This window comes from Electrophorus electricus, chromosome 5, assembly GCF_041902795.1.
Source record: "Electrophorus electricus isolate QZ-2024a chromosome 5, ASM4190279v1, whole genome shotgun sequence".
Classification (NCBI taxonomy): domain Eukaryota; kingdom Metazoa; phylum Chordata; class Actinopteri; order Gymnotiformes; family Gymnotidae; genus Electrophorus; species Electrophorus electricus.
The window spans coordinates 23,161,698-23,189,404 of record NC_137501.1 but is presented as its reverse complement, the minus strand read 5'-3'; the positions used below and the strand labels follow the sequence as shown (position 1 = coordinate 23,189,404).

Below are 27,707 nucleotides of genomic sequence, written 5' to 3'. Positions count from 1 at the left end.
TTATGGTATGTGGTGCCAGAAACAGTAGGTCCAATTCAATCAAGATTTAATTATTTTCATACAAAATATTTAATAAATATTACTTTAAAACATACTGCCAGGAACAGCCTCAAAAAACAAACAAACAAAAAATCAAGCTCTTTACAAGGTCAAACGTGGACGCTATTGTCAGGATTTTGTAGATTCATTAAATGAATATGTAGGGTTGTCTATTTGAACTTAATTTTAAAAAAAAGTAAAGAAAATGTGCACTGCAAAAAGAAACAGCCTTCTAAAGAACAAGGAAGTCAGCTACAGCAGGTGCCTAACAATGATTCTGGACAGCTATAACCCGTTAGTTCAGATCTCAACATCCAGCTTGATCCATCTGAAAAAAGGTCTTCAGGAGCATATGAATAGTCAGGTATGTAGCTCAAAAACCTTCTGCTTGTATCCCTATCTCCTTCCCTTGTCTTTTCTTGAAAGTTCACCAGAAAGAAAAGTAAACAAAGAGAAGAAAGGGTGGGTAGGTGGAGACATGTAAACAAGTTTTGGGACATCCTTGACACAGTGCAAATTATCTAATACATTTTGCATTGTCATTTCAGCTCAGGTATTCATTCATGTGAAAAGTATTTCTTGATTGGAACTGGGCAGTTTTCCTATGCAACAACCATGCATGGGTATCACTCAAAGATCTTTTGTACAACAAACATAGCTGATGGAAGTTTCAGATTCCTTGACCTATGTGTTTGGTTATTGGGACAGTACCAAACTAGGGATTAGAAAATATGATGGTCATAAGAAAACAAGGAGGTGAAATTGTAACTTAGGATGCAAGGTAGGTATGATAGTGTTACATTTCCAGGAACTGCGCTGGACATCCCTAATCTAGTGTTCCCATTGTCCCCCTACTTCAAGTATTCACAGCCTAGCATACAATGTCCTGCAAATTAAATTTGAATTGAAATAATTTTATGAACGTTGTCTGCCCTACACAAATAAAACATTTTTAACAAAACCATCTAGTAGGTCAACCCACAAATTGCAATCCCCCTTACCTCCAACAACATTCCTTTTGTTGCAGTGACCAACACAACCAATGCATTTCCAACTAGATATGCAAAAACAAAATTGTTTTTTGTTTTTTGTTTTCCCCCCTTTCCCCCATTCCTTACCTTATGTGTCTTGGCAAATATGTCCTGGCAAAATAAATTCAATTGAGGATTAAAATTAAATCTGACAATAGAAAAAATGGGGGAAAAAACAAAAACCTTTGGGCACAAAAAACTCCCATTCTATTTTTTAAAAAACAGACCACTCTTTTTCTCTTCAGATTTGGGCAGCTATAAAACATTAAACAAATTTGTTTTCAAAATAAGGAAGCCCTAAGCTTACAAAGCTATAAAACGTTCAAAACTAAACATTGCATATAAATAAAATGGAATGATATTTTAAGGCTCTTGATTATTAAGTTAATAAATCAAATATACACAGTGATTAATTAAAAACAAATGTACATATCTACACAGATTCTAAATTGACAATTCTTCATATTGGCAGCAGGTACTAATAGATCCTTGCCTGGGGCCAGACTGTGCCAACCTTTATCTTGAGTCTGATGTTAGTTATGTTCATGAATTGTCCAGCTTTCACAGACAGAACACTTATTCTATGCAGATACATGTGTTATTTGTTCATAATCTAACTTGTGAAGTTTCTGTCCAGCTTCATAAAGATGTGGCAAACAATGTGGCTCATATTTGAAATTGATTGCAGACCTTAAAAACCACATTCTGGACCCAGGCAAGTCAGATCCATCCTGCACCAAAAAAATAAAAAATAAAATAAATACTTTTTTCTGTTTTTGTTTCTCTCCCACATCTATTCCCCCCCCCCCCCCCCCGGTCAAGTTAACATTTCTGACAGTTGCTGCGATGAAAAAGCTGCAAAGGTACTTTTGGTACAGAATAAATCCAACCAGAGGGTGCCCCCACAACCGATGGAAAACTACTTGAGCAGTAATAATAATAATAATAATAGTAATAATAGTAATAATAAACACTTGACTGTTTCAAAATAGTACAAATATTCAAAAAGATACTCAAACGTATCCACAAAAATAGACATTGGAAATGTATGTGGTGGTAGTGTTGTCATCTTTTAATGCACAAAGACACTTGCAAACTAGTTTTGTATGGACATGAAAATACAGCACTTTGGTTTTCCAGCCTCCATGACAACTATCAGTTGCCAGTGTAAGCTAGCTTGTCAAAACTTAAATTAACACAGGGATACTGTAAATAACCTTAGAGTCAAGATTATGACAACAGTTTTGAGTATTACAGCCTCTCCAATCCTCTGTATGATCAGTACATGGATAAAGGAGAGGACGAGGGGTTTGGTCACATGGCATTTCTGTTGCCTGCTATACGATGTACTCCATCCTGTTTAAAGTGTGTACTGTCTCCAAGTCTCTGTTGTCCTGTTTGTTAGTCCAGTTGGGGTTTTTTGTAGGTGTTCTCTCCTCCTTCTCTACCAGCGTGTAAGTTGGCTGCTTGGTGAATCGTGCTTTCTGCAGGTGCCGCTCCTTTTCCTCCTCCTCTGCTTCTGCATTGTGTGTCCTAATTTTGGCAATGACCGAGTTCTTCCCTTCACAGACTTTTATGGCCACAGTGTGGGCAGCATGCTTCTCAATTGGGTTCTTGATCTGATTAAGTTGCTCACGCACATTATTGGTAGTGGTGTCCTCTGCAGGGGAGGCTGCTGTATTGCCATGGGCATTGTGTTTTTGCCGGCGACGGACACACCACAGGAAGGATGCTGCCAGGGCAAGGATCCAGAGAACAATGAAGACGGAGCTGAGTAGAGGAACCAGGTAGTCTAGAGAGGGAGGTAAAAACAAAATGAGGTCACAAATCCCTCACATAGCTAACTATACCTTACAAAGAGTTTGATCATTCAAAAACACTCTTCCCAAAAACAATGGCAGTATAATTGTGCCCTATGATGTAAGGAAAATTGACTGATTTTTCAAGACACAGATCAAGATTAGTTCTAAGGTCTAAGGTTTGTTAAGGGGGTTATGGACAGTTTCAATAAGATCAGTCTGTTTTCAGGAAACCAGTCCAGAAAGTTGCCTTTAATTTGTTTTTCCTTTAATTTGTTCTTGGTGAGAGTAATTATTTGTAAATTAGTCATTCATATATTTTACTCCTTTAATATACTCAATCTACAAATTGCAGTGGCAGGGATACTTTCAGAAGTTTCCATGTTGGCAAGAGAGCCTGCTGTTTTTATTCATTTTAATGAATGGGAAGCATAAAGAGGACCCAGATATACTGTCCAATTATAAATTCTGGTCAAACAATCTGTGGCATGACTATAGACTGCTTAGGCTCTTTGGTACCAAGATGACCTATTACAACAGAAACATTTAAGACAGAATTTTATTAAGATTTACTCCCAAGGGAAATTAGCTAATGCTTTGAATGCATTATGTAACTTTCTCAATATATGTGCTGGGGATTTCATTGTTTAATATTAATGTAAAAAAAACTCTTTAGATAACTTCACCTCAGAGACTATGTTTGCAGGCAAAATATGGGTCTCTGGGGGATATACATAAAAACTCTGATTTTAAGATCTCTTAACATATACAGATTTCTGTTGATACATAGCTCTCCTCCATCAATGCAATAAATTTTGCCTTGGATGAATAATTAGGTGTTCCTATACCAGGAAGACAACTGGGAGGCATGTATAATGGAAATATTCATTTCTAATAATGGTTGTCACTGTCTAATCCAGTTCAAAATGATACCCTATTTCATTAATCAAAACTGCAACTGCATCAGATTTTTCCAGATAGTTCTCCTTTTTAACAAACATGACAACATGGCCATGTTTAACAAACTTGACTCACAGTCGTCATGTTCATGTTTTAGTAACATGTTGAAACTTGTAACACTAGTAAATAAAAAATTTAATACCATATACAGAGAAACTTGTATAAATTACAAAAAGAATAACTCTGAGCCCCAGATTGTTACTCTTCAGAAGTTAAACAACAGGTTTAAAACAGGGAAATACTAAACTGCTGTGTAACGGCCTGCAGGAATATAGGTTGAGAACCCAGTGCTCCTCACATTTTAACATTGTATTCAAACACATTTGTAAATGTTCCAGTGTTGGTCCCTTTCATGCTATTAACTAAGTTCTTACCATTGTTGTTTGACCTCTTCTGCACACGCACTCCAGTGACAGCTGTAATGATAGAGCTGTTGCCAGCTTGCTTGCTCACTAGGTCAATAATCCAATCTGTGATTTCTTTAATAGGGCTCCTGTCCATCATCTCTTCTGTTGACTACAAATTGAAAGTTTACATTTTGAAAACAATGCAATATTTTAACAATTCCATCTCTCCCCTAATACACAGTATGTCATAAGCATGCAGTTGTACAGAGCATACATTAAACTATAGCCATTTAAATCCTTCAATCAAGAAAAAAAAAAGTACTTACTATGCTGACGTGAATCTCATTGCTAGCAGAGAAGGAGGGATCGCACATGATGGAAATGGCATAGTCTGCGGAGAGGTTCCTTACTACATAAATGTGCCTCAACTCATTACATACGTCTTCTATACTAAGACCCTGAGACAGAAACAAAAAAGCTATTAGAACCAGGCAGAAATCATAACTGAATGCAATATCCTTGATATGAAAATGAGGGGAAAAAAAACAACAAAAAAAAAACTCCCAGTCACCCAACAGCATGGCCTTTAGTAAAGTGCATCTGGTTGGTAACCAGGTAGTGTGCTTCAGATGCCTGTCAAAAACTAAAAAGATGCCATGTCTGGCTTTACCAACTTGAGAAGATGACGTGTAAAGGCATGAGCAGTGTTATATCATGTTGCAGATATAGAAAGAACCATGGAAATTGGCTATAAGAAAATTTTCTCTGCTCTGGAGGGATGACTCACTCGAGGCATGGTCTCCTTGCTAAACGTGAACGTGATGTTGGCACAGCTGTTGTCCTGGTAAGGGAAGCTGTCGTGGCATTTGGAGGTTGGTGGAGGGGGAGCGGAGGGCCAGCACTCTCCCAGGCCACTGCAGGGCTCGACAAAACAATGCTCCTCTTTGATAGGAATACAAGACTGGCCCAACTGGCATCCACCCCGGCCTTTACCAAGCCGACAAGATTTCGGTCCACACCACATCTGAGGAAAACAGCAACAATGAACATGTCATTGTACTGAATGAGTTTTCTTAATCAACAGGAAAAGAGTGCTACAACCTGAAATTAACACAATTATCATCTTTCTAAGGAAAGGTTAATCATGTACCCTGGTGCAGTGGACCTGTCCATTGTGACACTGACAGGTGTTGCAGTCTTCCTCCCATTTTGTGCCATCAGTGGTAATTTGACCTCCTTCAGAAATGCAGGGCTGCCCTGTGACTGAATAATGCAGAAAGATGAATAAGATATTCCTTCATAAGCCATTCCAGAAGATTTAGGCTTCCTTCTAGATGAACCTTTTGTAGTGAACTCAAATAAGATGTTTGGAAGGCATAAGAATAATTGATCAGGTATTTAGCCCTTAGAATCTTAATAAAATTCTGTCTTAAATCTCAGATTAGGACCCAGGGAAATCAATTCAGAGCCTTTGGCTTTTCAGCCCAAGATGATCTCATCTTGCAAAAGAGTGTCCTATTACTCTGGCACTTGGGGATTTTGATTATTATGTGGTAATAGAAAGACAATGTGTATAAGATGATCATGTTCTCACTTTCATGACACTGAGGCCCAGTCCTTCCAGGTGGACAAATGCAGCAATAACCGTTGATCTCGTCTACACATGTAGCACCAAAAGAACATGGCGAGGACTGGCACTCATTGATATCTAGATGGAAGTATATAAGTAACATTTCCTTTACTTCAGACTAAAAGACCAAGACTGCAGAGCATACAAAAATCTAATTTGGGAATAATATAGTATATAGAAGGAGGGGGAGGGGGATCTTACTGGAAATAAAACATTTGACATTGTGAGAAACTAGTTTAAGCTTAATTAATATCTTTGTTCTAACAGCCATGCTCAGCTGATAGTAATTTCATTAGTACAGGGTATGTTTATGTACATGCCTGCATCAAACAGCAAACCCCCAGGAATGCCTCATTATAAGGGGCTAATTGGCCAGATGAAAGCTATTAAAAGGGATGAATGAACTTTAATTTGCATTGAAGACTAAGGATGATTGGCCTTTGGATATTGCAAGCCATTCCTCCTGGGAATTAAAAACATGAGGACCCTAGAATACAAGGACAGCACTGGGTGTTTGGCAATTTGCCAGAATGGCTGGCTAATTAGATGGTTAGGCCATGAATTTATGTTTGGATACAGGCTTTTTCAGGGATTGGCTGTACTCTGGTAGAGCTGTGTGCTGGGAGGGGTCAGTGCTCTGAACCAAGGACTTCAAGGACCTCATCATTCATTGTTTTCTCACACTTACTTATACGACAGTCTGGACCAGCAAAGCCTGGGGCACACTCACACCGGTACCAGTTTTCTCCATCCACACATGTACCACTGTTGTAGCTGGAAAAACACAAACAAAGGAAAGGGAAAAAATAATTACCAGAATATCAGAACTTTATTACACAAATCCTCTTTTTACATTAACATGCTGATTGAACAATTCAGGGAAATGTAGACAAAGTTCACCAAATATAGGCACAACTAATTTTAAAGTATTAAATTCAATACATAATGGTGGAATTCCCCACAAAAAGCACTGCTTAAAGCACACTAAGCTGTTTTTCTTTTGTTTTTTGTTTTTTTTCACCCTCATGTCGATCTGAACTCAAATGATCTCCTGATCAGTTGAAGCAGAAAGGCATGGGTGCATAATAGACAGTGGGGCTGAACACACCTTTGGAATGACAGCAAGAAAGGGAGTGCCTGTTTCTCAGCACACTGCCTACAGAATGTGAGAAAAGTCTGCACAGCTGTACAGGCTTGTTTACAGGAGCAGTGTGCACAAATGGTTTGCCTGGGCTTACCATGGGTGTGGGTTGCAGTCGTTGGTATCTGAAAGAGAAAGAGAATGAGTTTGTTTTCAAACAAGGGAGTGCAAGAGCCAGACTGCATCAGAGAACATGTCAAAGCTTGTGTGCATAGGGCTAAGCTGAATAGAGTGGCAGATCATGACGTTATTAACAAACTCCCTTTGCCTCCCTTTGCATGGCAAGGTTTTGGGAGAGATGGGTACAAAGGAAGATATGAGGATAGAGTGGAGAAGAACGACAGGACAGGACGAAGGCTGGGATAATGGATGAGTGTCTCCATTTTCCTCTTTTTTTCCCCTCCTTTTTGGCCAGTTTCAGCCAGGTAGTGAGAGAGAGCTGGGCACAGAGAAACATTGAAAAGAGCAGGAAGGCCAAAAGGGAAGCAATTCATTGCATTCCTTACCAACTGAGTGCAGAACACAGACAATGATGGAAAGATGAAAGTTTCAAGGAACTACCTCCAGGTATTATGCGTTTTAGTCATTATACTTTCAGCCCATGTGCTTCCCTCTCCAAAATGTTGTAGTTGTTGCTATTGCCCCAAGGAATCAGTACTCACTCTGGGAGCAGGTGGCTCCCTCCCAGCCTTCTTTACACACACAGGTGAAGGAGTCACCCCTGACTACACAGGTGCCCCCATTCTCGCAAGGATTAGGCAGACAGCTGCTGTTCTTGGCTGTGGAAGAACAACAGAAAAGGTTAGAATCCTTGGCAGAACTTATGAACTAGACAGATAAACACAGCTATGGTCAGCAGCTGAGCTGAAGAGGACAGAGTAATTCCAGATTGGCAGGCTAACTCAGTATACCATGTATTTATATCCCAGCACTGCCTTTTGAAGGGGTTACTTGAGGAAATATTGATGGACTACATAGTACTATCAAACATATCTTGTGCTACTTCCATTTGTCCATCTTGGCTAGCTTTAAAAAACTAATCAGTTATACTCACCAATGTTACAAGTGGCCCCCTCCCAGCCTGGTGAACACCTGCATTTGAAAATATCCCCCTCATCGTGGCAAGTACCGCCATTATTGCAGGTGGCTTCATCACATTGGCTATCACCTAAAATAATAGCTCTTATGATCTCACATGGTTACAAATAACTATAAAAACAGGGTGGGTCAAATGCTAGACTCTTACGGGAGTGGCAGGTTTTTCCCTTCCAGCCATTTCGGCACTCGCAGTAAAAGTCGTTCACCAGGTCTTGACATGTTCCCTTGTTTAGGCAGGGGTTCAACCTGCAGTCATCTATATCTAAATGTTAGTGAGGAGCAAAGAGGATTGAAAATTGTCCTATTTATTTCTTAATGCAGAAAAAGGCAGATGTTTAATGCAAAGAGCAAAACTCACTAATTTCACAGTGGGTTCCTTCCCAGCCATCAGCACAAATGCACTGGTAGACATTCACTTTATCAATGCATGTTCCGCCGTTTTGACATGGATTACTCTCACAGTCATTAATATCTGAAAAGTAGAATATATTAGTTTCCTGTATGTTTCAAGTCAAGTTTATTCTAAAGGGGTCATTTTAAATTAAGTTAGTTGGAGTTAAGTCAGTTAGTTGGAGCTTAATCGGATTCCATCAAATAACATTGTGATACCAAAGTCTAGATAAATATTTACTTTCAGTTAGTTTTGAGGGAAATAATTTTTGTGAAATTTGCATTTGATATTCAAGGTGAATGATAAAACATGGCCAGTTAAAACAATTGAACACAATGATACTGAACTGATGAATACTGAGCTGATGAACTGATGAATAGAACAATAAATCTTACTCTCATGGCAGTAGGTGCCTCTGAACCCCTCCTGACATTCACATGTGAACTGGCCTCCTGTCTGGCTTCTGCAGCGTCCATGAGGTCCACACACATTAGATGAGATGTAACGCACTCCCTCTGGTGTACTATTGGATGCTACAGCAACAGTGCAGCTATCGATCACTAAAGAACGGGGGGGGGGGCTGGTTAAAGGCTACAAACCGGTACTGTCAAATTTATAAGCCTTCATTTAAGTGTATTTATTGAGTTAATATTCTTTGACAAATAACATAGTTATCTTAAACTGAACAATAATTTTCTATTATATGAAATTGTTGGATCATTTCTTCATATATTTTTCTTATTCATTATAATGCAAACCATCTTTCCCTCACCTGCTCCTAGAGGCAGAGAAATGCATATGTGACACAATAAGTCAGTCATCTGATTTAAAAACATCATCCTCAGACCAGAGATGGGTCTTTTGTATGCAACTATTACCATAATTACCCAAAAACATAAACCACCAAGCCATTACCAGATCAAACACTCACATAGCACTGTAAAAGATTCTGTGCCAGGCTGTTAGGACAATTTTGGAACATGTGATCCAGGGGAGTTACAATAACATTCATGTTGGCAGATTAAAGCTAAACATCTTATGAAACAAAATACAACACCTCCATCATATTTTCTCTTAGGAAGCAGATGTAAAATAGTATGCAGTAAACAGATCACTTTACTGCAGGTTTATAAGGGTAATGGGGAGAATATTGTGAAGATTATCCAGGTGACAGGAAGTCCTACCTTGGCATGAAGTGGTGCGGCAATGGTCCTTGAGATGAGAACAGTTTTTGCCCTCATAGTCTTCTGGGCATTTGCAGAAGTAGTCAGATGCCAGGTTGAAACACACTGCAGCATTTTGACATGGGTTGGGCTGACAGTAATCAATATCAAGCTAAACCAGGAAGAATTTTAGAAAGAGAAGAAAGAAGAAGGACAAGGGCTAAATAATGAGGGGAAAATAATATCCAGTCCTTTTTGGAGTCTTACAAAACAGAAAATACCCATAGCATTCTTCTTCCTGGGTCTGCCAGGAAACAACACAGTAAAATACTCAGGAGAATGAAAACAAATAAGAGGAACATTTTAGAGAAGCAGTCAAAGTCTGCCACTAACTTTCTCATCTTAGGGAATGTTTTGTGGGTGTATATTTGTAAGACCTTTTGAAACAGTTTTGAGAAATTAAAAAAATGCCACACAAATCTTGTCACAAAATAGCACATTTCAGCACTTCTCTTACCTGACACAGCTGACCTGAGAACCCAGCAGGACACAGGCACTGAAAGTCGTTCACTTCGTCCTCGCAACGACCTCCATTAAGACAAGGACTGCTAGCACACTCGTCAATGTCCTTCTCACAGTGTTCACCCGAAAAACCAGATGGGCAAATACAACGGTAGCCATTTACTAAATCCTGTGGAAGGAGATTAAAATTTTGTTTCTACACAAACAAATCAGTCACTGTAAATGTTATATTGTTAGGACCTAACACTGTAATGGATTATTTTATCTCAAAGTAATAAAAAGTGCCTTGAATTGTGATTCAAAAACGGAACAAAATATGAATCAATAGGAAGGAAGCTACTACTGCATATATAGAGAACAGGGACCTAGACAAGAATGACTCAAATGTTAAAATGCAAATTGAAACTAAGTGCACAAGAAATTATATAAGGTCAAATTGAGGAGGTGGACAAAAATTTTAAGAACTCAAAAGAACATGTCTCTAAGTACTGTAAACACTGACATTTTCCTGCATCAACATTCACACCCAATAATGATGTTTATGGTAGTGTAAGGTCCTCGAAACTGCCTATGGCTCATACCCTTGCTTTATAAATCATTATCAATACAAATATATCTCTCTGAAAAGCTCCACAACCGACAAGCACTGTGCTTTTAGAAGCACTATGGAGGTTGTAGGTGACAACAAGCATGATATGAGCTCAAAATGGACATTTATGAAAACTTTAAATGAGATTTGAGGTACTTACTCGGCAGGTCGCACCATTTAGACACTGGCCCTGGCATTCATTGATATCTGCATAACAAAACTAATATCAGCAAAACTCTTTCAAATTCTTTCCAAATTTGGGAAAAGTTCAGCTGAAAGTAAAAAATTCTACTTTTTTTAATGGGAACTGAGAAGGTTGCAAATTAATGTATATGTCTCATCTGCCTTGTACTCCAAGGATTTATTTGACTAACTATAATAAAGGTGGAATTCAAGTAAATCAAAAATAACTTCAAAGGTTTTTATTATTATTATTTTTTTAATTTCCACTAAGCTTTAGGTGGTACCCCTTCATGTCATGCGGAAAGTTGCTTTAGAGTTCAACAGAGACATGCAAAAAGTTTTGTAACCTACAGCTTTGGATTACTTAGTACTGAATTTAATGTAATCATTTTTCTGGCTTTGTGAGTAGCTTTGTAGCCAAACCCAGTTATGTAGCATGAATATGTAACCAGTCTTGTATAGCATATCTGGTTCAGAAGGCAAAGTTCCTCAACTACCATAAGCCAGTACAATAAGAAAGAGGGGAGCTATCTGGCTCCAGATAACCTGTAAAATAAAAGAATGTATGTACTACTAACAAATACTAGTAGTTTTATTAATGCGTAAAACTAAACTGGTGACAGTAAAAACCGTTATGCTGGTTACATAGTTACTTTAAAGTAGTTTAGGCAACATGATTTTACACCAATACTGTAAATATCAAAAATTTTGGCTAACATTTTTTTTTCCTTCCTGTTTCTGTTTTTCCTCATTGTAGAGAAATACAGTCAAATTCAAAATTATGAAACTCTATATACTTCATTAAGCTCAGCAAACAACTTACAACTGAAGTACTAAATGTCAAGTTTATCATCACAGAACAATGAATCAGTAGTTTCCAAAACCCATTTGTTATTTCAGGTATTTTCATATTTGGCCCTGTTGCATGTAGTGAAGGTGTAGGTTTGACTTATACATAATTATAAGGAACTATCATTTTCTATTTTCCCACAATAATTCATCCCTTGTGTCCTATGTTGGCCTATGAGTTTTATCATTAGATAAAATGCTTCCTCCCTTTTATATTAACTGACCAATCCAGAAATTCAGGGTTAGGGTTTAACTTAAGCCATTTCACTGATAAAGTTACAGAAAGACAGTAGAAAAACAGAAAACAACCACAACTCATCAACTCACTGATGTCACAGTTCTGACCCATCCATCCTGGAAGACATTCGCAAAAATATCCACCAATCAGGTTACGGCAGGACTTGGCATACACACAAGGTTTCTCTTCGCACTCATTGGCATCTAAAAAAAAAAAAAAAAAATTATATATATATATATATATATATATATATATATATATATATATATATATATATATATATATATATATATATATATATATAAAAATAATGAATACACAAAGAAGTGTTTGAAATATCAAAAGCATGTGTTCAAATTTCCAAGCAATGTCAGCTCATTGTGATTTGCTTCAGTGCTCTCACCAATCAGACATGTTTTGCCAGTCCACTGAGAAGGGCAGCTACACTTAAAGCCGTTAACCAGATCCTGACAAGTGCCTCCATGGTTACATGGGTTTGGTGTACAGTCGTCTACATCTAGAAAGCAAGACACCAGGTTAGACACAGCATGCATGCTGTAATACGGCAAGAAAAGCCAGACGCTTGCGGATCAGTTAAGAGTTTATTATAAGAGGGTAAATCCAAAAATCGTAGTCCAAAAAAAACAGTCCAACAAAACAGAGACAGAAAGAAACAATCCTGAAGGCCACCAAATACAAAAGGGCAATCCAAAGACAAAGTTGAGTAAATGCGAACCAGTCAAAACACAGGGAGTACAGGAAATAATGAATAACACTCAGTATGTTCACAGGAACAACAGCAATACTTCGCAAGGAAGCTGCTACATACAGAAATTAAACAGAGCTAAAAACAGGTGTATACCATTAGTACTCATGGTGATGACCTCCCCAGAGGATTTTGGGGAATGTGAAAGTGCCCCAGCATTAGCCTTGTTGGTCAGGGCTGCTGGACCAGAGGACTGCATGACACATGCATGCTGAGTTGTGTATTTTGTGTATATATGTACATTTCGATAACCATGGATACTTTTAGCTGGCTGGACAAAATTATACTGCATAGCCCATTGCTTAAGTTTCTCTCAGTAGATGTGACTGAATGCCTTTAATGTCATTCATATGAAACTTTTAATAATTTAAAGGATTAATTAGATTTTGCCTGTCAAGATTTTAGTCAGCAGTCAAAACAGAAAGAAATTCTTCTGCTCTCAGGGCATTCTTTCCAATGTCCTTCCCAAGCAAGTTAATGCATTACTAATGCAGTCACTAAATGCATAGTTACAGAAATATCCATATGGGTTTAAGGCCTTGTTTCTAATATTCTTACTCATTTTGCAGGATGAGCCACTCCAGCCAGGTGCACATAAGCATTCATAACCTTGACCAGTCTCGGTGCAGCTCCCTTCATTAGCACATGGGTTGGACAGACAGGCCCGCTCCGCTGTGAACACACACATACTGACATATTAGCATATGCTGTTCTTTATTTGTCTGTCTAAAAGAAAAAATGACCTCCACAGAGTGGCCTTGAAGATACCAGGACCACCTGTATAACAACTGGAGCACATGTACCCTGTCACATTTTTTCCTATAGCAGTAAAGCAAAGAACCCAGACTTAGGAAAGAGGGAGGGGGCATCTTTCTTCATCCTAGTTATGGATAAATGTTTCCTCCTTAAGCCTCACTCATTTCCTGGCAGAGGCCTAACTGGAGTGGTTATTTTGAACTGGGCAGGTACAGGAGTTACCTCACCATGGAAAGCACTCTAAAGGCTTTAGACATAGTCACTGTTTGCTGGTGGTGGTGTAGGAGGGGTTCCTGTGATGCCCCATTTGACATACTTCATCACCATATCCATTACTGACTGTCAAAACAGAGGAGATCCACAGGCAGGCCAAATCATAACAGAGGATAAGTTGACCTCGGACTAAGGCGGCTCAAGGCCAACAGCCTAACATCAGATCTTAAAATCTTAAATAAGTATGTTTCCATCTATAATGTACTTTCAAAAGTGAGACAATGTAGCTGGCCAAATAGAAACAACTGGTGCTTTGCTAATGCTCAACTTAACAGAGTTTTACAACTGCACTATATGTAGAAGAATTCAAGCCAACACAAATCCATATATATATATATATATATATATATATATATATATATATATATATATATATATATATATATATATATATTTTATTTTTTTTTATTTTTTTATGTATTTCTTTAAAAAAAACCAATTTTTCTAGGACTTGCAAGTCAAAATTAGACCCAGGACATAGGTCTAATTTTGTCATTGTCTCCAATTTCACATCAGGTTAACATGTGCATGGAATACCTGATCAGTATTTTCAAACACTTGGTACTAGCTGAACTGAGCCAACAAATTAAATAGAAATTATAACATTAGCAGTATCCCCAAAACATACTACAAATGCAAATTTTGAAAAATCCTCTGAGATTTACAATACAAATTACACATCTGATATACGCTATTGATAAAAACATACACAAATACACACTCTGATAACTATATTTTAGAAGCTGAATAGTACAGGCAAGGGGTTCAGAGGTGGAACTACTTAAATAAATTCAGTTAGTGATGACTGGAGCTCATTTATAGCAGTATTTTACTACAAGGACAGAGATGCATGAGCTCACCCCTCTCACAGTTGACTCCAGAGTAGCCATCAGCACATGAGCAGTGATATTTGTCGGGTCCCGTGTTACTGCACGTCCCTCCATGCAGACAAGGCTGGTGAGTGCCACAGTAGTTCAAATCTGAGACAATGAAATATAATTATATGCATAATGTATTAGGCCTCAAAACACATACTTGTGTCTACCCGCCATTACTGATTTTGGAGAAAGCAAGTACCTTTGTCACAGAGCTGTCCCCCCCAGTTGGTGTCACAGAGACATTGCCATGGTTCCATACATGTTCCATGCACACAGCCAGGGTGAGGGATGCACTTATCACAGTATTGGCCCTGCCAGCCATACAGGCAGCTACAAAGGAATCACACATAAATGCACACACAATGAGACCTGTGCTTACATGCATACGCGTACACACACACTCCAGACATCAGTGTATGAATGCTGTGTGTTTATCTTTGTTTCCTTCAGACACAAAGTTCTATTTTTTGCAAATAAGACTAGAGGTCGATATGACTTATTTAAAAAGTCTTATTTAAAAATAGCTAAACTTGACATGTTTCTCACACAATAGACCAAGCTGTATTATTTCAAGACACTCAAAATGTTTACTCTTTCCATTTGAGATAACAGACTTTTAAAGCTCTATGTTTGGCTTCACTGGGGGGAACAATGGACTAACTTCCATTGGTCTTCAACTATTTAGTGCCAAGCCACATAAATAACAAACACTAATTTTAAAAGTCTTTAGCCAAGTTAACAGCCTGTGGCAAGACACTTTGTTTCAGTCTTTATACAGTTTCTTGGATCTGTGACTAATCAGACAGTTGTGACTGAGTGTGTGTGAGTGCTTCTTTGAGCTATTCAAAATTATATATATATTTTACAGAGTGCTCTCAAGAGAGTCACTCGCTTGAGAACTCATCTGTGGGAAAACAGACTGCCCTCTGGGAAAAAAGGAAACAATTAGCCCAGGGCATCAGCTCAGCTGTAAAAATAAATGTGATGGTTAAGTAAACCTCACTCTCTGATTAAAGAGGTCTGTGCTTAAAAATGAGCACAGCATTCACTTTGAGGAAAACATGCAAAGGGAAAAAAAGAAAGTACATTTCCGGTCAGCGCTTCTCACACTTCCTTTACCCTCAACAAGCTGTGGAGAGTTTGAAGGTTTTGAATGGCACAGGTATGAAAAAATTGGGTTTACTCTAAAAAGTGACAGTTTCAATTTAAGTCTGAGCAAGGTCTCCATTAGACTAATTGTGTGACTCGGTGGCTATGAAAATTACTTCAATGTGGAAATTGTCGCCAGATATCCAGTGCATGTGTATTTTCCTTTCTTTTTTTTAATGCCATGTAATTGCATTCTTTAAGATGTTGTCTTCTTATGCAAAGTATGCAATTCGGAGGACAAGAAATAACCTTGAGGAAATGCAGAAGTAATGAAAGAAGGCTGTTCTAGACAAAAGTTCTGTCCTGATCACTTCACGCAAATGAACTCTAAATTTGACCTCCCACTTCACTCAAATGCAGTAGTATGGGTTCTTTGCAAGGAAATGTTCAAATAAAGGAAATATTAAACTAAGCATGGCTTTTCCTGTGCACAATCTCCATGATACATATAATACAAGCATACAATATGCAGTAGTTACAGTACTCTTATTGTATATATTGGTTTGCAACCAGTATGATTCACTTATTAGTTCATTGGTTTTTTTTGTAACAGCTTTCGCCATCGCCCTTAGAAACCATATGGTAGATTAATTTTGCTGAAATCTGGCTTCAAGGCTATTATCTGCAATACATTGTATTATGTAAATGTAAAACCCAAAAGATTGCAATTACATTTTCATCCTGAGCTCAGACTTTCTGCTTATCTGGACAAATTTAAATATTAGTCAAATATCACATTTGGCTGCCATATTATCTGTATGTTTACTGAATTAGTTATAACTCTTTAATGAGCACTTCAGGCAAAGCAGGCTACAACTTGCAGAGAACACCCAGCTTGAGAGTTGCATAAGAATGCTAAATTGATGGGATCGCAGTAACTCTCCTATACTTGACAAATGAGCTATACATGACATCTCTTTATAACAGGACAATTCACCTTGATAAATCTGCTTTGAGGCATACAAAAAATCATACATTGAACACATATTAAAAGCCACATTCTGGTTAAACTGAATACAATAATATAGGACAATGTATGTAATTAATTCAGTAAAAAATTATAATCTTACAAGGGCCACTCACATAATATTCCATTCTCTGGAGGATCACTACTATAAACTCGCTAAAGTGTCCTTGAGTTTGAGAAAGGCACTATATAAATGTGTCTAATAATAATAATAAAATTATTAAATCATTAAATGACCATCACATTGACTAAAATGACCCAGTTAGTTTATGATTACTTTATGATTAGTTGTTGTGGTGAATCAGTTTTTAATATAAAAATAAGCACAAAATGCTTGGAGAAGCATGTTAATTTGAAACACTATGAACTCACATACCCTCAAACATAGATCTTTTATTCACTCATCTTAAGGCCAAATTCATAAACTGTTAGCATCCAGTACATTTTAAAGGCCAATTTGTTCAGCATAATAGACCGATAAAGCTTGTTTGTTGTCCAAAAGGCAACATCCCAATCCCTGATTGCGCTTGGCCAGGGAAAGAGCCAGCGCTCACAGAATCTAGCACATTCTGTTAGGATCTGACACATTTGACACATTCATTGCAGCTCTGCAGCCTGGCATCCAGCTGCAAGAAGATACAATGTGTGAAAAAGGCTTGAATTACTCGAAAGCTCAGAATGTCAAGTAGCAAAGCAAAAACTGGAAACTTCCAGAAAATACTTTTTTCTAAATTTTTATTTTGTCATAAAGAATAGTATGATGTGACTCACTTGCAGCCTCCTGGTTGTTTGCAGGAGCCATGCTTAATGCTGCATCCCTGCCTGCAGATAGCTGTGAAAAAGAAAAGGACATAGATACAAAGTAGTGAAATGAGTGTAAGTTCACAGTCTGTTCATCTTCATTGTATTATGTCAGATCATGCTGTTCTTCCCTCACCCATGGGAATGTTTCTGGAATGTAGAAGGGGATCTATCAACTCCCTAATCCACCCATCCAATCCCACTCTAAGTTGAGGCCTGTCGTCAGGCTTTGAGGCATATTAACCTCAGCATTCACCATTGGCTGTAACTTTACAAAACAGCGTCATAAGCCAAACCAACCTCACCAACAGACCTCCTAAAACAGCTTGTGCATCCTTTTAATAACTCTCTATGAGTAATAATGCATGGCTCAAAGCATCCTTGTAATTTCCTACCTTTGATGCTTATCGTAGATATGGGTTTTAGGTTTAGCAGTATAGAATTCTCACTAGCATGCTAACTGGTGTTTTACTTGGATTGACATGGACTGACATGAAGCAAAGGCCAGATTAGATGTTGGGACTGGATTTTACCTGTGTTGCAGTCAGGGCCTGTCCATCCTTCCAGACAGGTCTTGTTGCCATTCTGGTCACAGGTGTAGTGTCCAAAGAACTCATCACGTGGGCGGCAGAATTTGTTGCAGCCGAAACCATAATAGTGTTCATCACATGTGACCCGGATTTGATACTCAAACTGAGCCACTGGGCCATTATGTGTCAGTCTCTGCCACTGATGGTTTGGGTTGATCATTCCAGAGTGGTAAGCCTTCTCTATGAGTCTTCCAGTTGAACCTGTACAGTATATAAGTTACTGTAAGAGTTCAGCAGAACACCAAACAGACTAACTAAAGTCCTTTAATGCCTGTCTGGCTTCTCTTATTGCAGGCTTCAAATGTTCCATATCCAAAACTAGAGAAAGAACCACAGTTACCATAAATTACAGTGTACATACACCAACTAAGCCTTTGGCTGCCAGCAAAACCCTAGAGACCAACATACTTATACAGACATGTTCATTAACGCTCACACATTCTTTTCTCCTTCACACCCCCAAACTTCAAAGCTTGATCACAGTAATGAGAGGAAGGCTAGTTCTGCAACATTTAGATAACTGAAGACACAAGAAAAAGTACTGATGGTCCCTACAATGTTCATCCAAAGTTTTATTTACACTTTCAGCCAGACAAAAACACACAGATTTCCCCTTCACTTGTTCCATTCTTAACTATATAACCACACACAAAACAGTAAGCAGTAGCACTGTCTTCCTGTTTAATTCCTATTTGGCAGTGTGAGAGACTGCCCTCTAACTCTGAAATAATCATGCTCCTTCAGTACTATGTAGTTAAAGCCTAATTAGTACACTGATAACAAAATAGCATGAAATCATAAAAGAAACCGAAAATATTTAAGGAAGTCATTTACTGACATTAAACATTAGCTCACTTAACTGCTTTGGTAGATACACCACCAGCAGCCAGTGTCCATAAGCTTGAAATGTATATAAGTGCATGTGCATGCATGAGAAACATCTCTTCCGAAGAAAGCTGACTGAAGTTGTTGAAGTTAACTTTATTACAGCTTCTGGTACATTGCCATTTTATACTCATCTCTATTTATCCATTACCCTTATTTTTGCTTAATATATGTCTATGTGCAATTGTCTTGCTAATGCAAATTCTTATGTATCCATCTCTTGTATTAAGTGCACTGTGCACTCTCTGTTTTTCTATATACTGTCTGTATATCTGTATGAGTCTGTTTGGAATGTTAACATGTGCATTGACCAAAGCAAATTCCTCATATGTCTAACACATGAAAATTAAACTGATTCTTACATAGTGCTTTAAATGCACATGCTATTACAAAGGATGCAATTAAACCAAATTACAATTACTCTTAGAATCCCAATTGCATGACTAAACAATAATTGTGGCAGGCCTACTCCATTATTTCCCATCTGTGCTGAATGTATGAGCTGTGGCAACATAAAAAGCCTATGCCAAAACATTATTTACAGTCTTACAGAGAGACAGAGGTGGGTGCAGATGATGTAGAAGAGCGTTAGCAGGGCTATATTTCATAAGGCACTGGAATGCAGAGGGCCCAGGAGGCATTTCGCTAGCAGCCTGAAGCTTGTGGCCAGAGCCAGGTGTCATGTCCTTACTACCAGCAGCATGCTCCACTTCACCATGGGCTGAGGAAGTAGCATTAAACAGTTATAAAGAGCTTCTCCTATTTCAGAACATAGATGCTGAAGGTAATATCTCCAAAATAAAAAGATCCCTTGTCCTCTCATCTATATTTTAGCTCTAGCGTAGTAAACCTAGGTTTTTTAATGTTCTATAAACACACACACACACACACACACACACCAAAAACAATAAGTACAATAGTCTTCCAATATATATGATTTCAGAGACAAATGGCAATTCAAAGGAGTGAATCTATCCTTCCAGTGATCTTTTAAGCCATAAGCATGTAATATAAATGTACTTGGGTGGACCTACAGATTAACAAACTAAATGTACAGAGCCAACAGAAACATATAACCTTTGGCTAAATTGATGAGGCCCAGCTCTGTCCACCTTGAATCCAGTACAGGTAGAATATTGAAATGGAAACAGAAATATATCTAATGGCCAGAGAGCAAGGGACAGTAAAAGAAGTTGCAGAACCTTTCTGGCTGCCACATCTGATGGTAGATCATTACAAACAATTTTCATGTTTAACAAATATAACAAACATAAAGTGGCCATTCCAACATGAGTGTTTCTGTAGAGTTTTGTTCTACAGTGTACAGTGCTGAGGTAGGAACTGCAAGAGGTTGGAGCAAATACATGGACACCATACTGAAACCATGCAGCTCTGAAAGTGAGACTATGTGACCCTGACACAACACCTGCTGTTACTCATCAGTCGCATTTGAAAACAAAACAACACATCCAACCTCTCAGCCTTGAACATGCACACACTTATTCTCTAGAGTTAGAACAACAAATCCAACCTCTCAACCCTGAACATGCACGCACTTATTCTGTAGAGTTAGAACACATCCTACCTCTCAACCCTCAACATGTACACATTTTGTAGAGTTAGAACAACACATCCAACCTCTTAATCCTCAACATGCACTCACAGTCACACACTTATTCTGCAGAGTTAGAATAATACATCCAACCTCGCAACTCTGAACATGCACACACTTATTCTGTAGAGTTAAAACAACAGATCCAACCTCTCAACCCTGAACATGCACACACTTATTCTGTAGAGTTAAAACAACAGATCCAACCTCTCAACCCTGAACATGCACACACAGTCACTCTTTCCGCTTGCCCTCTTCCCTGTCCTGTCGCACCTGTCAGCGCATTTAGTTTAAAGGCCAGATGCCTAATAGAGGAGGGGGACTGGAAAAACCTAACTGCAGTTTCTGGCTTTAACAAGTCAGTTTAACAAGACTATGGAACAGAACAACCTGAGTGGTTTTAGTAGGGAAAGAGAGGGATGAATGACCATGAGCAGCAAAAGACAGATAAATGGCCAGTCACCCTCTGGTATTAAAAAGTCTCCAACTTACTTTCACCAGCAGTATCATTACTGAAGTCCAAGGCCTCTACTATCAATGTGTAGGACCTCTGTAGGAGGAAACAAAGGTTGCAGGTTAACGGTGAAACTAAAACAAACATACAACAAAAAGATATCACATTAGTGATGCTGTCTGTTGTAGGGAAAATATATCAAAGGTCTCTGGTGTCAAAATCTAACCTTGAGAAATATAAATAAATATTGTAAATGTTATTCAAACCTATACCATCTCATATTCCAACATTTTGGCTAGAATTCCTCCTTCACTGTAAATGCACTTTCAGTTGACCAGAAAACATTACTATCTTAATCTGTTTTGAATGTATTTGGTCCCGTTAGTGAAGACTTATAAATCTGGTCAGATTTATACAGACTCTTTATACAGACTATACAGATTTATACAAACAGACTCCCCACACACAGCAGGAAACTGTCTGACTTGGGCCAAACAATGCCATCCCCATAAATGATCCAATTGTCTAATCCATGTAAAGAACCAAGATTTCACAATACTGCCTGACCAGGTCAGCAAGTTCACTGAATAGTTTCTGCATGCCAACTGCATTTGAATCTTGTTCATAGGCTTCTGCTTAACAACCACTTTGGTTTTCCTTGGCTACTGCTCTCCAGGAGTGTTGTTGGTGTTTGCTCTGATGTTGGTGCTCTCGGTTTCAGTGTTCTTGCTAAAAAACAAATATGGTTGGAGTCCAAATCTTATTGGCTTCTGTTAATGCACAGCTACCCCCACCAGCAAAAGATTCTCTCTGTTTTTGAGGTATTTTGTGTGCAGTTTGTTCCTCTTTTCCCAATGGAAAAGAATGTGGAGCAGGGCTCTGAGAATGGTTTTAGAACAACTTTCATGCAGAATGAGATCTCTGGAGGGCCTGGCTACATTTCAGCACTTCTGAAATGCTTTGTTTGACTTGAGGTCATCACAGCTCTCACCGGTATCAGGTAACGAGCCCCAAAGAGAAACAGAAAGGGAGGGAGAGAAACCAAGAGAGACAGAGCTACCGCCCAAGAGCAGAAGAAAGAGAAGAAGTGTGAGTATATAGGAGGGTGTCAGTAAGCAAGAAAGAGAGAGAGGTACCTGTAGGTAGCACATATGAGGGAGAAAGAGGATGTGTATGCGAATGCCATTATCTCCTCTTGCAGAGCTACAGCACCTCTTCACAGCACCTATTTGTCACATTCACACCTTCAGGCCTCTCTACACAACCTCATTGAATTTCCAACATGACCACGGGCTTCGCCATCCTGTAACGACAGACAGCCCCGCTCATGCCCAAGCTTCTCTCAGATTACGTCTCATGAAGTAACTGCCAGAAGGTAGATGCATAACCATCTGCCTACCTTATCTCAACTAGTTTATGTGCTGCTCTTGCAAAAAATAAATAATTGGGTGACAACTTACCAGCACATTTTTAATAACTTGGTATAATACTAGTGCACTTAGCCAGCTTCTTCATGTAGTTTGACATTTTTCTGCCATCTCTAAATGGTTAGAGATGTCATGTCTTATGATGTCATGTCTTATATTGCTATTTGGTCAGATAATGTACTGCATTTAGAACTTACTAAACCTTATAACATTTGAACTCATTGAGCATTTAGAATTTTCAAAATGTCTCTGGCCCTCTCCATGGATTACTGCTAAAGTTTCACATGCTTGCCCTGAGAGATTGTAGTGAACATTCCTGGACACGGAACTCATCTAACCCTACTGTAAAGATGCCTGGTCACCCATGGCAGCAGATGAATTGGCACGCCCTTATGGTAAACTGTTCGGTTACAGGTTCCCCTACCACACTTACATCCTTGATAAGCATCAGGCATCAATAACACAAAATTAGGTACAGATACAAACACTTAACCACAACTAAATGAATGCTTATCTGCTCTTTTAAATATTCTTATCCATAAAGGAAAGAGCACCAGTAGAAATGTCTTGCCGGCACAAGGTTAGTTCACTCCGGATGCCGGTTGCCGCCAGGTTCATTTTTCCCATGCTCGCCACTGACCTCTGTGTTGTCTTTGAACTCTCAGTACCCACCTCTCTTCCCACCCCCAACGCCCAGCCCTGACTACTCCCTCCCCTCCCCTCTCCTCGTCCCAGCTAGTGACAGCCCCAAAATTGCTTTGTGTTTCTCTTATCTTCCTGGGCCTACACTGGCTCCACCCGAGCCTTAACAGCACCGAACACTTAGTCTGTGCTGCCAGACAACACTCTCCTCTTTCTCTTGGGAATTACCCTGAGGACACAACACTGAAAATGCCGTCAGTTGCCATAAATGGCTGGGCCTTCTCCACCGCCTCTGCTTAGCTGGGTGTAACTAACCATGGGAATCTGTCTCCAGTTTGCATCTTCATTGATAAGAAAATATGGGGTAAAAAAGGAAAGGCTGAAATGAAAGCCAAAGTGGAAAAAAACATCAGCTGTAGCTGACTCATTGAGTTAGATTCAGTACAACATGCTCAACATTAGCTACTCAGCGAAGGTCCATTGCATCCCAAGTGTAGACACCTTGTTTGCTGTAACCCCAAAGCCTTGCTTGAGAAAAGGCAGAAGTTACACAGTCTCCGTGAGAATTCTAAGGTAGAAGGACTTGTTTGCTGGGAGATCTCTATCAGAGGTCAGGTAAAACATAAAAGGCTCATGAGAAAAGCCTTTAAAGAAGACCCTTTCCCTGATAATGGGTCTCCATCATTCATTGGTCTACACTCAAGCACCATGGCTAGCCTTTATATCCCATCATTTGCAGCAGTGAATGCCAGCAGGACTGTGCAAGCTAACAGAGGTGAATGAAACAGCACCTGAGCTGTAAACCATGTCTGCACTTAGGTAGTAAACTCTGGCCAGAAGAGAGATGCACATTTTGGGCCAATTTACCGCTTTCTCAACTGAACAGCATTTCTCAGCATGTTCTGGGAAACGTCAGAGCCAGCTGGGAGCAGTCTGAAAGGCAGGGCACTGAGCAATGATATGCTCATTGCATACTCAGCAACGAACGTACAGGTTTGGCTACAATACACTGCCAGAACACTAAATGAAGTGCCAGATAAGCCACAGCCAAGGCAGCAGAAAAAAGGCGAAGGCATCTGACTCATGTAATTTGCACTTACATGCCACATTAAGCGAGTGCTGTACACAGAAAAATAATAAATTAGTAACTGCCACCAGTACTTTCCCTCAGGGCTGTACAGACCACTCACCTGTTACTAGGGACTACACGTCTACTATGACTGCCAAATGCAAAAGAAGTGTATAAAGGATATTAAAGGACATATAAAAATCTGAAGAAGATTCCCATTGAGTAACTGCAGTGTACTTTAGTAAGAGATGTAAAGATGTTCAAAATTGTAAAGTACACAGAGTTTCCAGAGAAACTGCAAGCAAATATAAGTACATCTGTCTAAAATGTCCTGTTTCTCTGGAAACTTTGTTAAGTACTACAATTTTGAATATCTCTACATCTCTTACTACAGTACACTTCAGTTATTCACCTGGAATCTTCTTCGGATTTTATATGTTCTCTAGTATCTCTCTCTCACTCACACACACACAATGGAAGAAAAAGACAGATAAGAGTTCCTGTAATATTTTGTTTGAAATACAAACCTCATGGTATAATTAACAGACAGGAGACAAGCATAAACTTCATTTTATCAGAATGTTATGTTTTGCCATTGTGTACTCCCACTTCTCCAGGTTCCTGGTGAATGGAGAGTTGCAGGGCCAAAGCACCACACTGCAAAGTGCTGAAAACACCAATATATGAAATAAGGCCAGAGCTGGGTTTGACTCAATCCTGCTGAGTCCAACACGTCTTCCTGCTGCATGTCCTGGGCCGCCATTATTCCTGGACTGGCTCTATTATGCAGTAATCCTGCCCGTAGCCAGCTTGGCCAAACCATTGTTCGCTTGCTCCTTGGTATGCTGTAGCTGACTTGAACTGGGTTGGCCATGCCTCACTTTTCTCTTTTTATACCTCTGCCTTTGTGCCTCACCAAAACTAAGACAAATGAGATACAACTGCCGCACACTGTTTAAAAACATTCGGAAAAAATGAGGACTGAATAGGTACGACACATCTCATTGAAAGACATGGGTGTAAGGGATTAGCTATACTGTTTGTAGTACCTACTATAGAAATTAACTGGAAACCTGATTAGGTATAATGGTAAATCTAATTCACAACAATCTAATTAATTAACTTGGGAAATTGTCTCAATCAGTTGTTAAGTTGTTTTTAACGTGGTATTACAACATACATTGCAATGTCTTAAAAGAAGAAAACATACATTCTTACTGAATTTCTTTGTGAACCATAGTGAAAGTACAGTGAAGGTCTAAATCACAGGCATGATGTATGATGTATGTCCCACATGTCAATGGACCACTTTTAGGAATGTGGGAAGTACTTACCAAGCATATGAGGTAAGGCATATAAACTTATTAAGTGCATGCCAATGAATGCTTTGTGTCAAACACATCAAATATGGGAACCTGCACACTAAGGACTGGCACTATCAAACATTTCACCAGTTCCATTTATGCTAATGAGGAGCACACTGTACAATATGAGTTAAGAAGTGGAATGCAGTTTTACTCAATTTAATTAAAAAGCAACCTTTCAATAATATGATGTGCTATGATGCACCAGACCAAGGTGCTTTTATGACAGAAGTAGTCCTAACTGTTCATGACTGTGTGCTTTCCAGTGTTACAAACGTGTGTTAATATGTAATAATCCGTATTTAAATTAGAGGGTGAATTTAGACTGAAGGTGCCAATCCATCCTCACTGATTAGGTTAGTTGAATTACGCATGCTCACTGTCCGGACGATCATTAATGAAAAGTGGAGCTCTGTTTAAGTATGTAAGTGAATTCTGCAAAAAGCTTACATGACTCGTACTTTGCATGTTTGGGTAACCTTCGTTAGCCCAACGCTTCTTGACGGCAGGTGACATCTTTTTGGCAGGTGCCACTTTTTTTCCCTTCAGGCGTCGCCTGAAACAATTTTTCTTCGTTGTGTGCACAATATTATACGCAGTGAGCAGCAGTAGATCTGGAACAGTTACCCTGGTAAGCCGCCAAAAAAACTTCAATTCGAATGTTAATACCACCGATTTCGCTGTAGTTGAGATTTTGGAAAATATTAAACTTAGTGTACATTTGTTTCCAACCTCGGGAAAACTACTATGTCGGCAGTCACTATGTACAAGTAACATCCAGGAGCCACCGTTTTCTCACTATGAATTTACACTCCTGGTTGTTGGATTTCTGGAAAGCTAATCGCAAGACGAACATTTCTAACCACACAGATTTGGAAATATGACCCTTTCTCCATTTAGTTGAGAGCTGGGGTTGTGTCTAGTGGAATGCTCTTCCATTTGACGTGGGGTGCACGGTATCTCACATGGGAACTCTGCCACTGAATTTACGTAAGAGTCATAACATGACTGGTTTCATTATGGTTAAACATGCACTCAGAAACTACGAAGAGAATAAAGCATTTACTTACCGGCCAAGCAAAACTGAAATGTAAAACAATCCTTGACTTCTCTGTCATTTGGGTGCCCCTGGTAGAAAATGTATTCCCTCCTAGTACAGGCGTAGATCCAGTTCCGAAACTGCAAGGCCCCGCCGCAGAAACTCGCGACTGATATTCCTTCAGACAAACTTTGAAATATGTAGCACATTCATTCCTCGTGCACTTGCGATCCGCGGTGTTCCTCATACCGTCACAGCATAAACCACTCTGCAATTTGCCGTTTACATTCTGCATCGGTAAGATTTCCAGCTCGAAATTCCCCGATGCATCTGACACCTGTTGAAATAGATGAATAGTCAAAGGTCTGCAAAAAAGGACCATGTAAACCTACCACGCAACGTTTTATTTGTACGCAAACCGTCGGTGGCAAATGAAACAAGTGTTTGCTAATAGCTCTTGCGCTGCTTATTCTCTAAAAGTTGCAAAAGTTTGTTCTTGGTTTCAAACTCAGTAAACAAGGTAACTAAACTGTAGGTTGAAAGCATAGGTAAATGCACTTTCTTTGAACAAAATCTATGAACCGCTGCTGTATACTTAAAAGTTGGCTATAGTATGGGATAAGTTTGAGCATAAAAAATAAACAAGTCCGAAGCCATAGGGTTTACGCATACATGTACAAATGTGAAACAGTGATGTGAATAAACGTACCTTCGTCCGCAAGCATAACAAAAAGGCATGAAAGTAAAGCGCTGCAAACACGGAATTCCGTCTCAAAATCATGCCTCCTTGCTGGTGTTGCCGCTTGCTTTGAAACTAGACGTTGTAGCCGACTCACGGCTCTAATGTACTCGCCGTTTTAACATGCACGGATGGAGAGAATACCTTTTTTTTCAGAAGACCAAAGTTTTCCAGTGAATAGGAAACTGCCTCCTATTACACTCTTATTCCAGCGTATCAGAAATTCTTATCTTATTCTTTTTCTCCCTCTCAGCAGCAAGTATACATTACATAGAAGCCATGAGAGCGTTGTCCGCAAATGACTAGCTAGCTGCGC

At 39.1% G+C, this 27,707-nt stretch overlaps 1 protein-coding gene across 3 annotated transcripts; it reads right to left on the bottom strand.

Annotated features, from left to right (window-relative positions):
• Positions 1-29: 29 nt before the first annotated feature.
• On the bottom strand, positions 30-27,707 carry jag1b (jagged canonical Notch ligand 1b). 3 transcript variants are annotated; one of them, XM_027014227.3, is made up of 26 exons: positions 27,362-27,707; positions 26,684-26,989; positions 21,150-21,207; positions 18,104-18,361; positions 17,541-17,601; positions 14,853-14,983; positions 14,636-14,755; positions 13,305-13,418; positions 12,384-12,497; positions 12,070-12,183; positions 10,871-10,917; positions 10,117-10,290; positions 9,621-9,771; positions 8,832-8,996; positions 8,404-8,517; positions 8,194-8,307; positions 8,002-8,115; positions 7,610-7,726; positions 7,045-7,072; positions 6,495-6,580; positions 5,771-5,884; positions 5,327-5,439; positions 4,964-5,200; positions 4,503-4,634; positions 4,204-4,345; positions 30-2,862 (listed from the first exon to the last, which is right to left on the bottom strand). In XM_027014227.3, the coding sequence occupies exons 1-26, from the start codon at positions 27,431-27,433 to the stop codon at positions 2,408-2,410; spliced, it is 3,651 nt and encodes a 1,216-aa protein (XP_026870028.2). In that variant the 5' UTR covers positions 27,434-27,707; the 3' UTR covers positions 30-2,407. The 3 variants fall into 3 exon arrangements, with proteins under 3 accessions (XP_026870028.2, XP_081570557.1, XP_081570558.1); XM_081714431.1 differs by lacking the exons at positions 26,684-26,989; positions 27,362-27,707 and adding an exon at positions 26,064-26,148; XM_081714432.1 differs by lacking the exons at positions 26,684-26,989; positions 27,362-27,707 and adding an exon at positions 22,248-22,401.

Excerpts from the sequence above, each read along its gene's own strand:
- jag1b (XM_027014227.3), bottom strand. The coding sequence starts at position 27,433 with ATGATTTTGAGACGGAATTCCGTGTTTGCAGCGCTTTACTTTCATGCC. Across the intron at positions 14,756-14,852 it reads GGGACAGCTCTGTGACAAAG|ATTTGAACTACTGTGGCACT; the intron begins GTACTTGCTTTC and ends TCATTGTCTCAG. Across the intron at positions 12,498-13,304 it reads TGGCTCATCCTGCAAAATGA|ATGTAGACGACTGTACACCA; the intron begins GTAAGAATATTA and ends CTTGCTTTCTAG.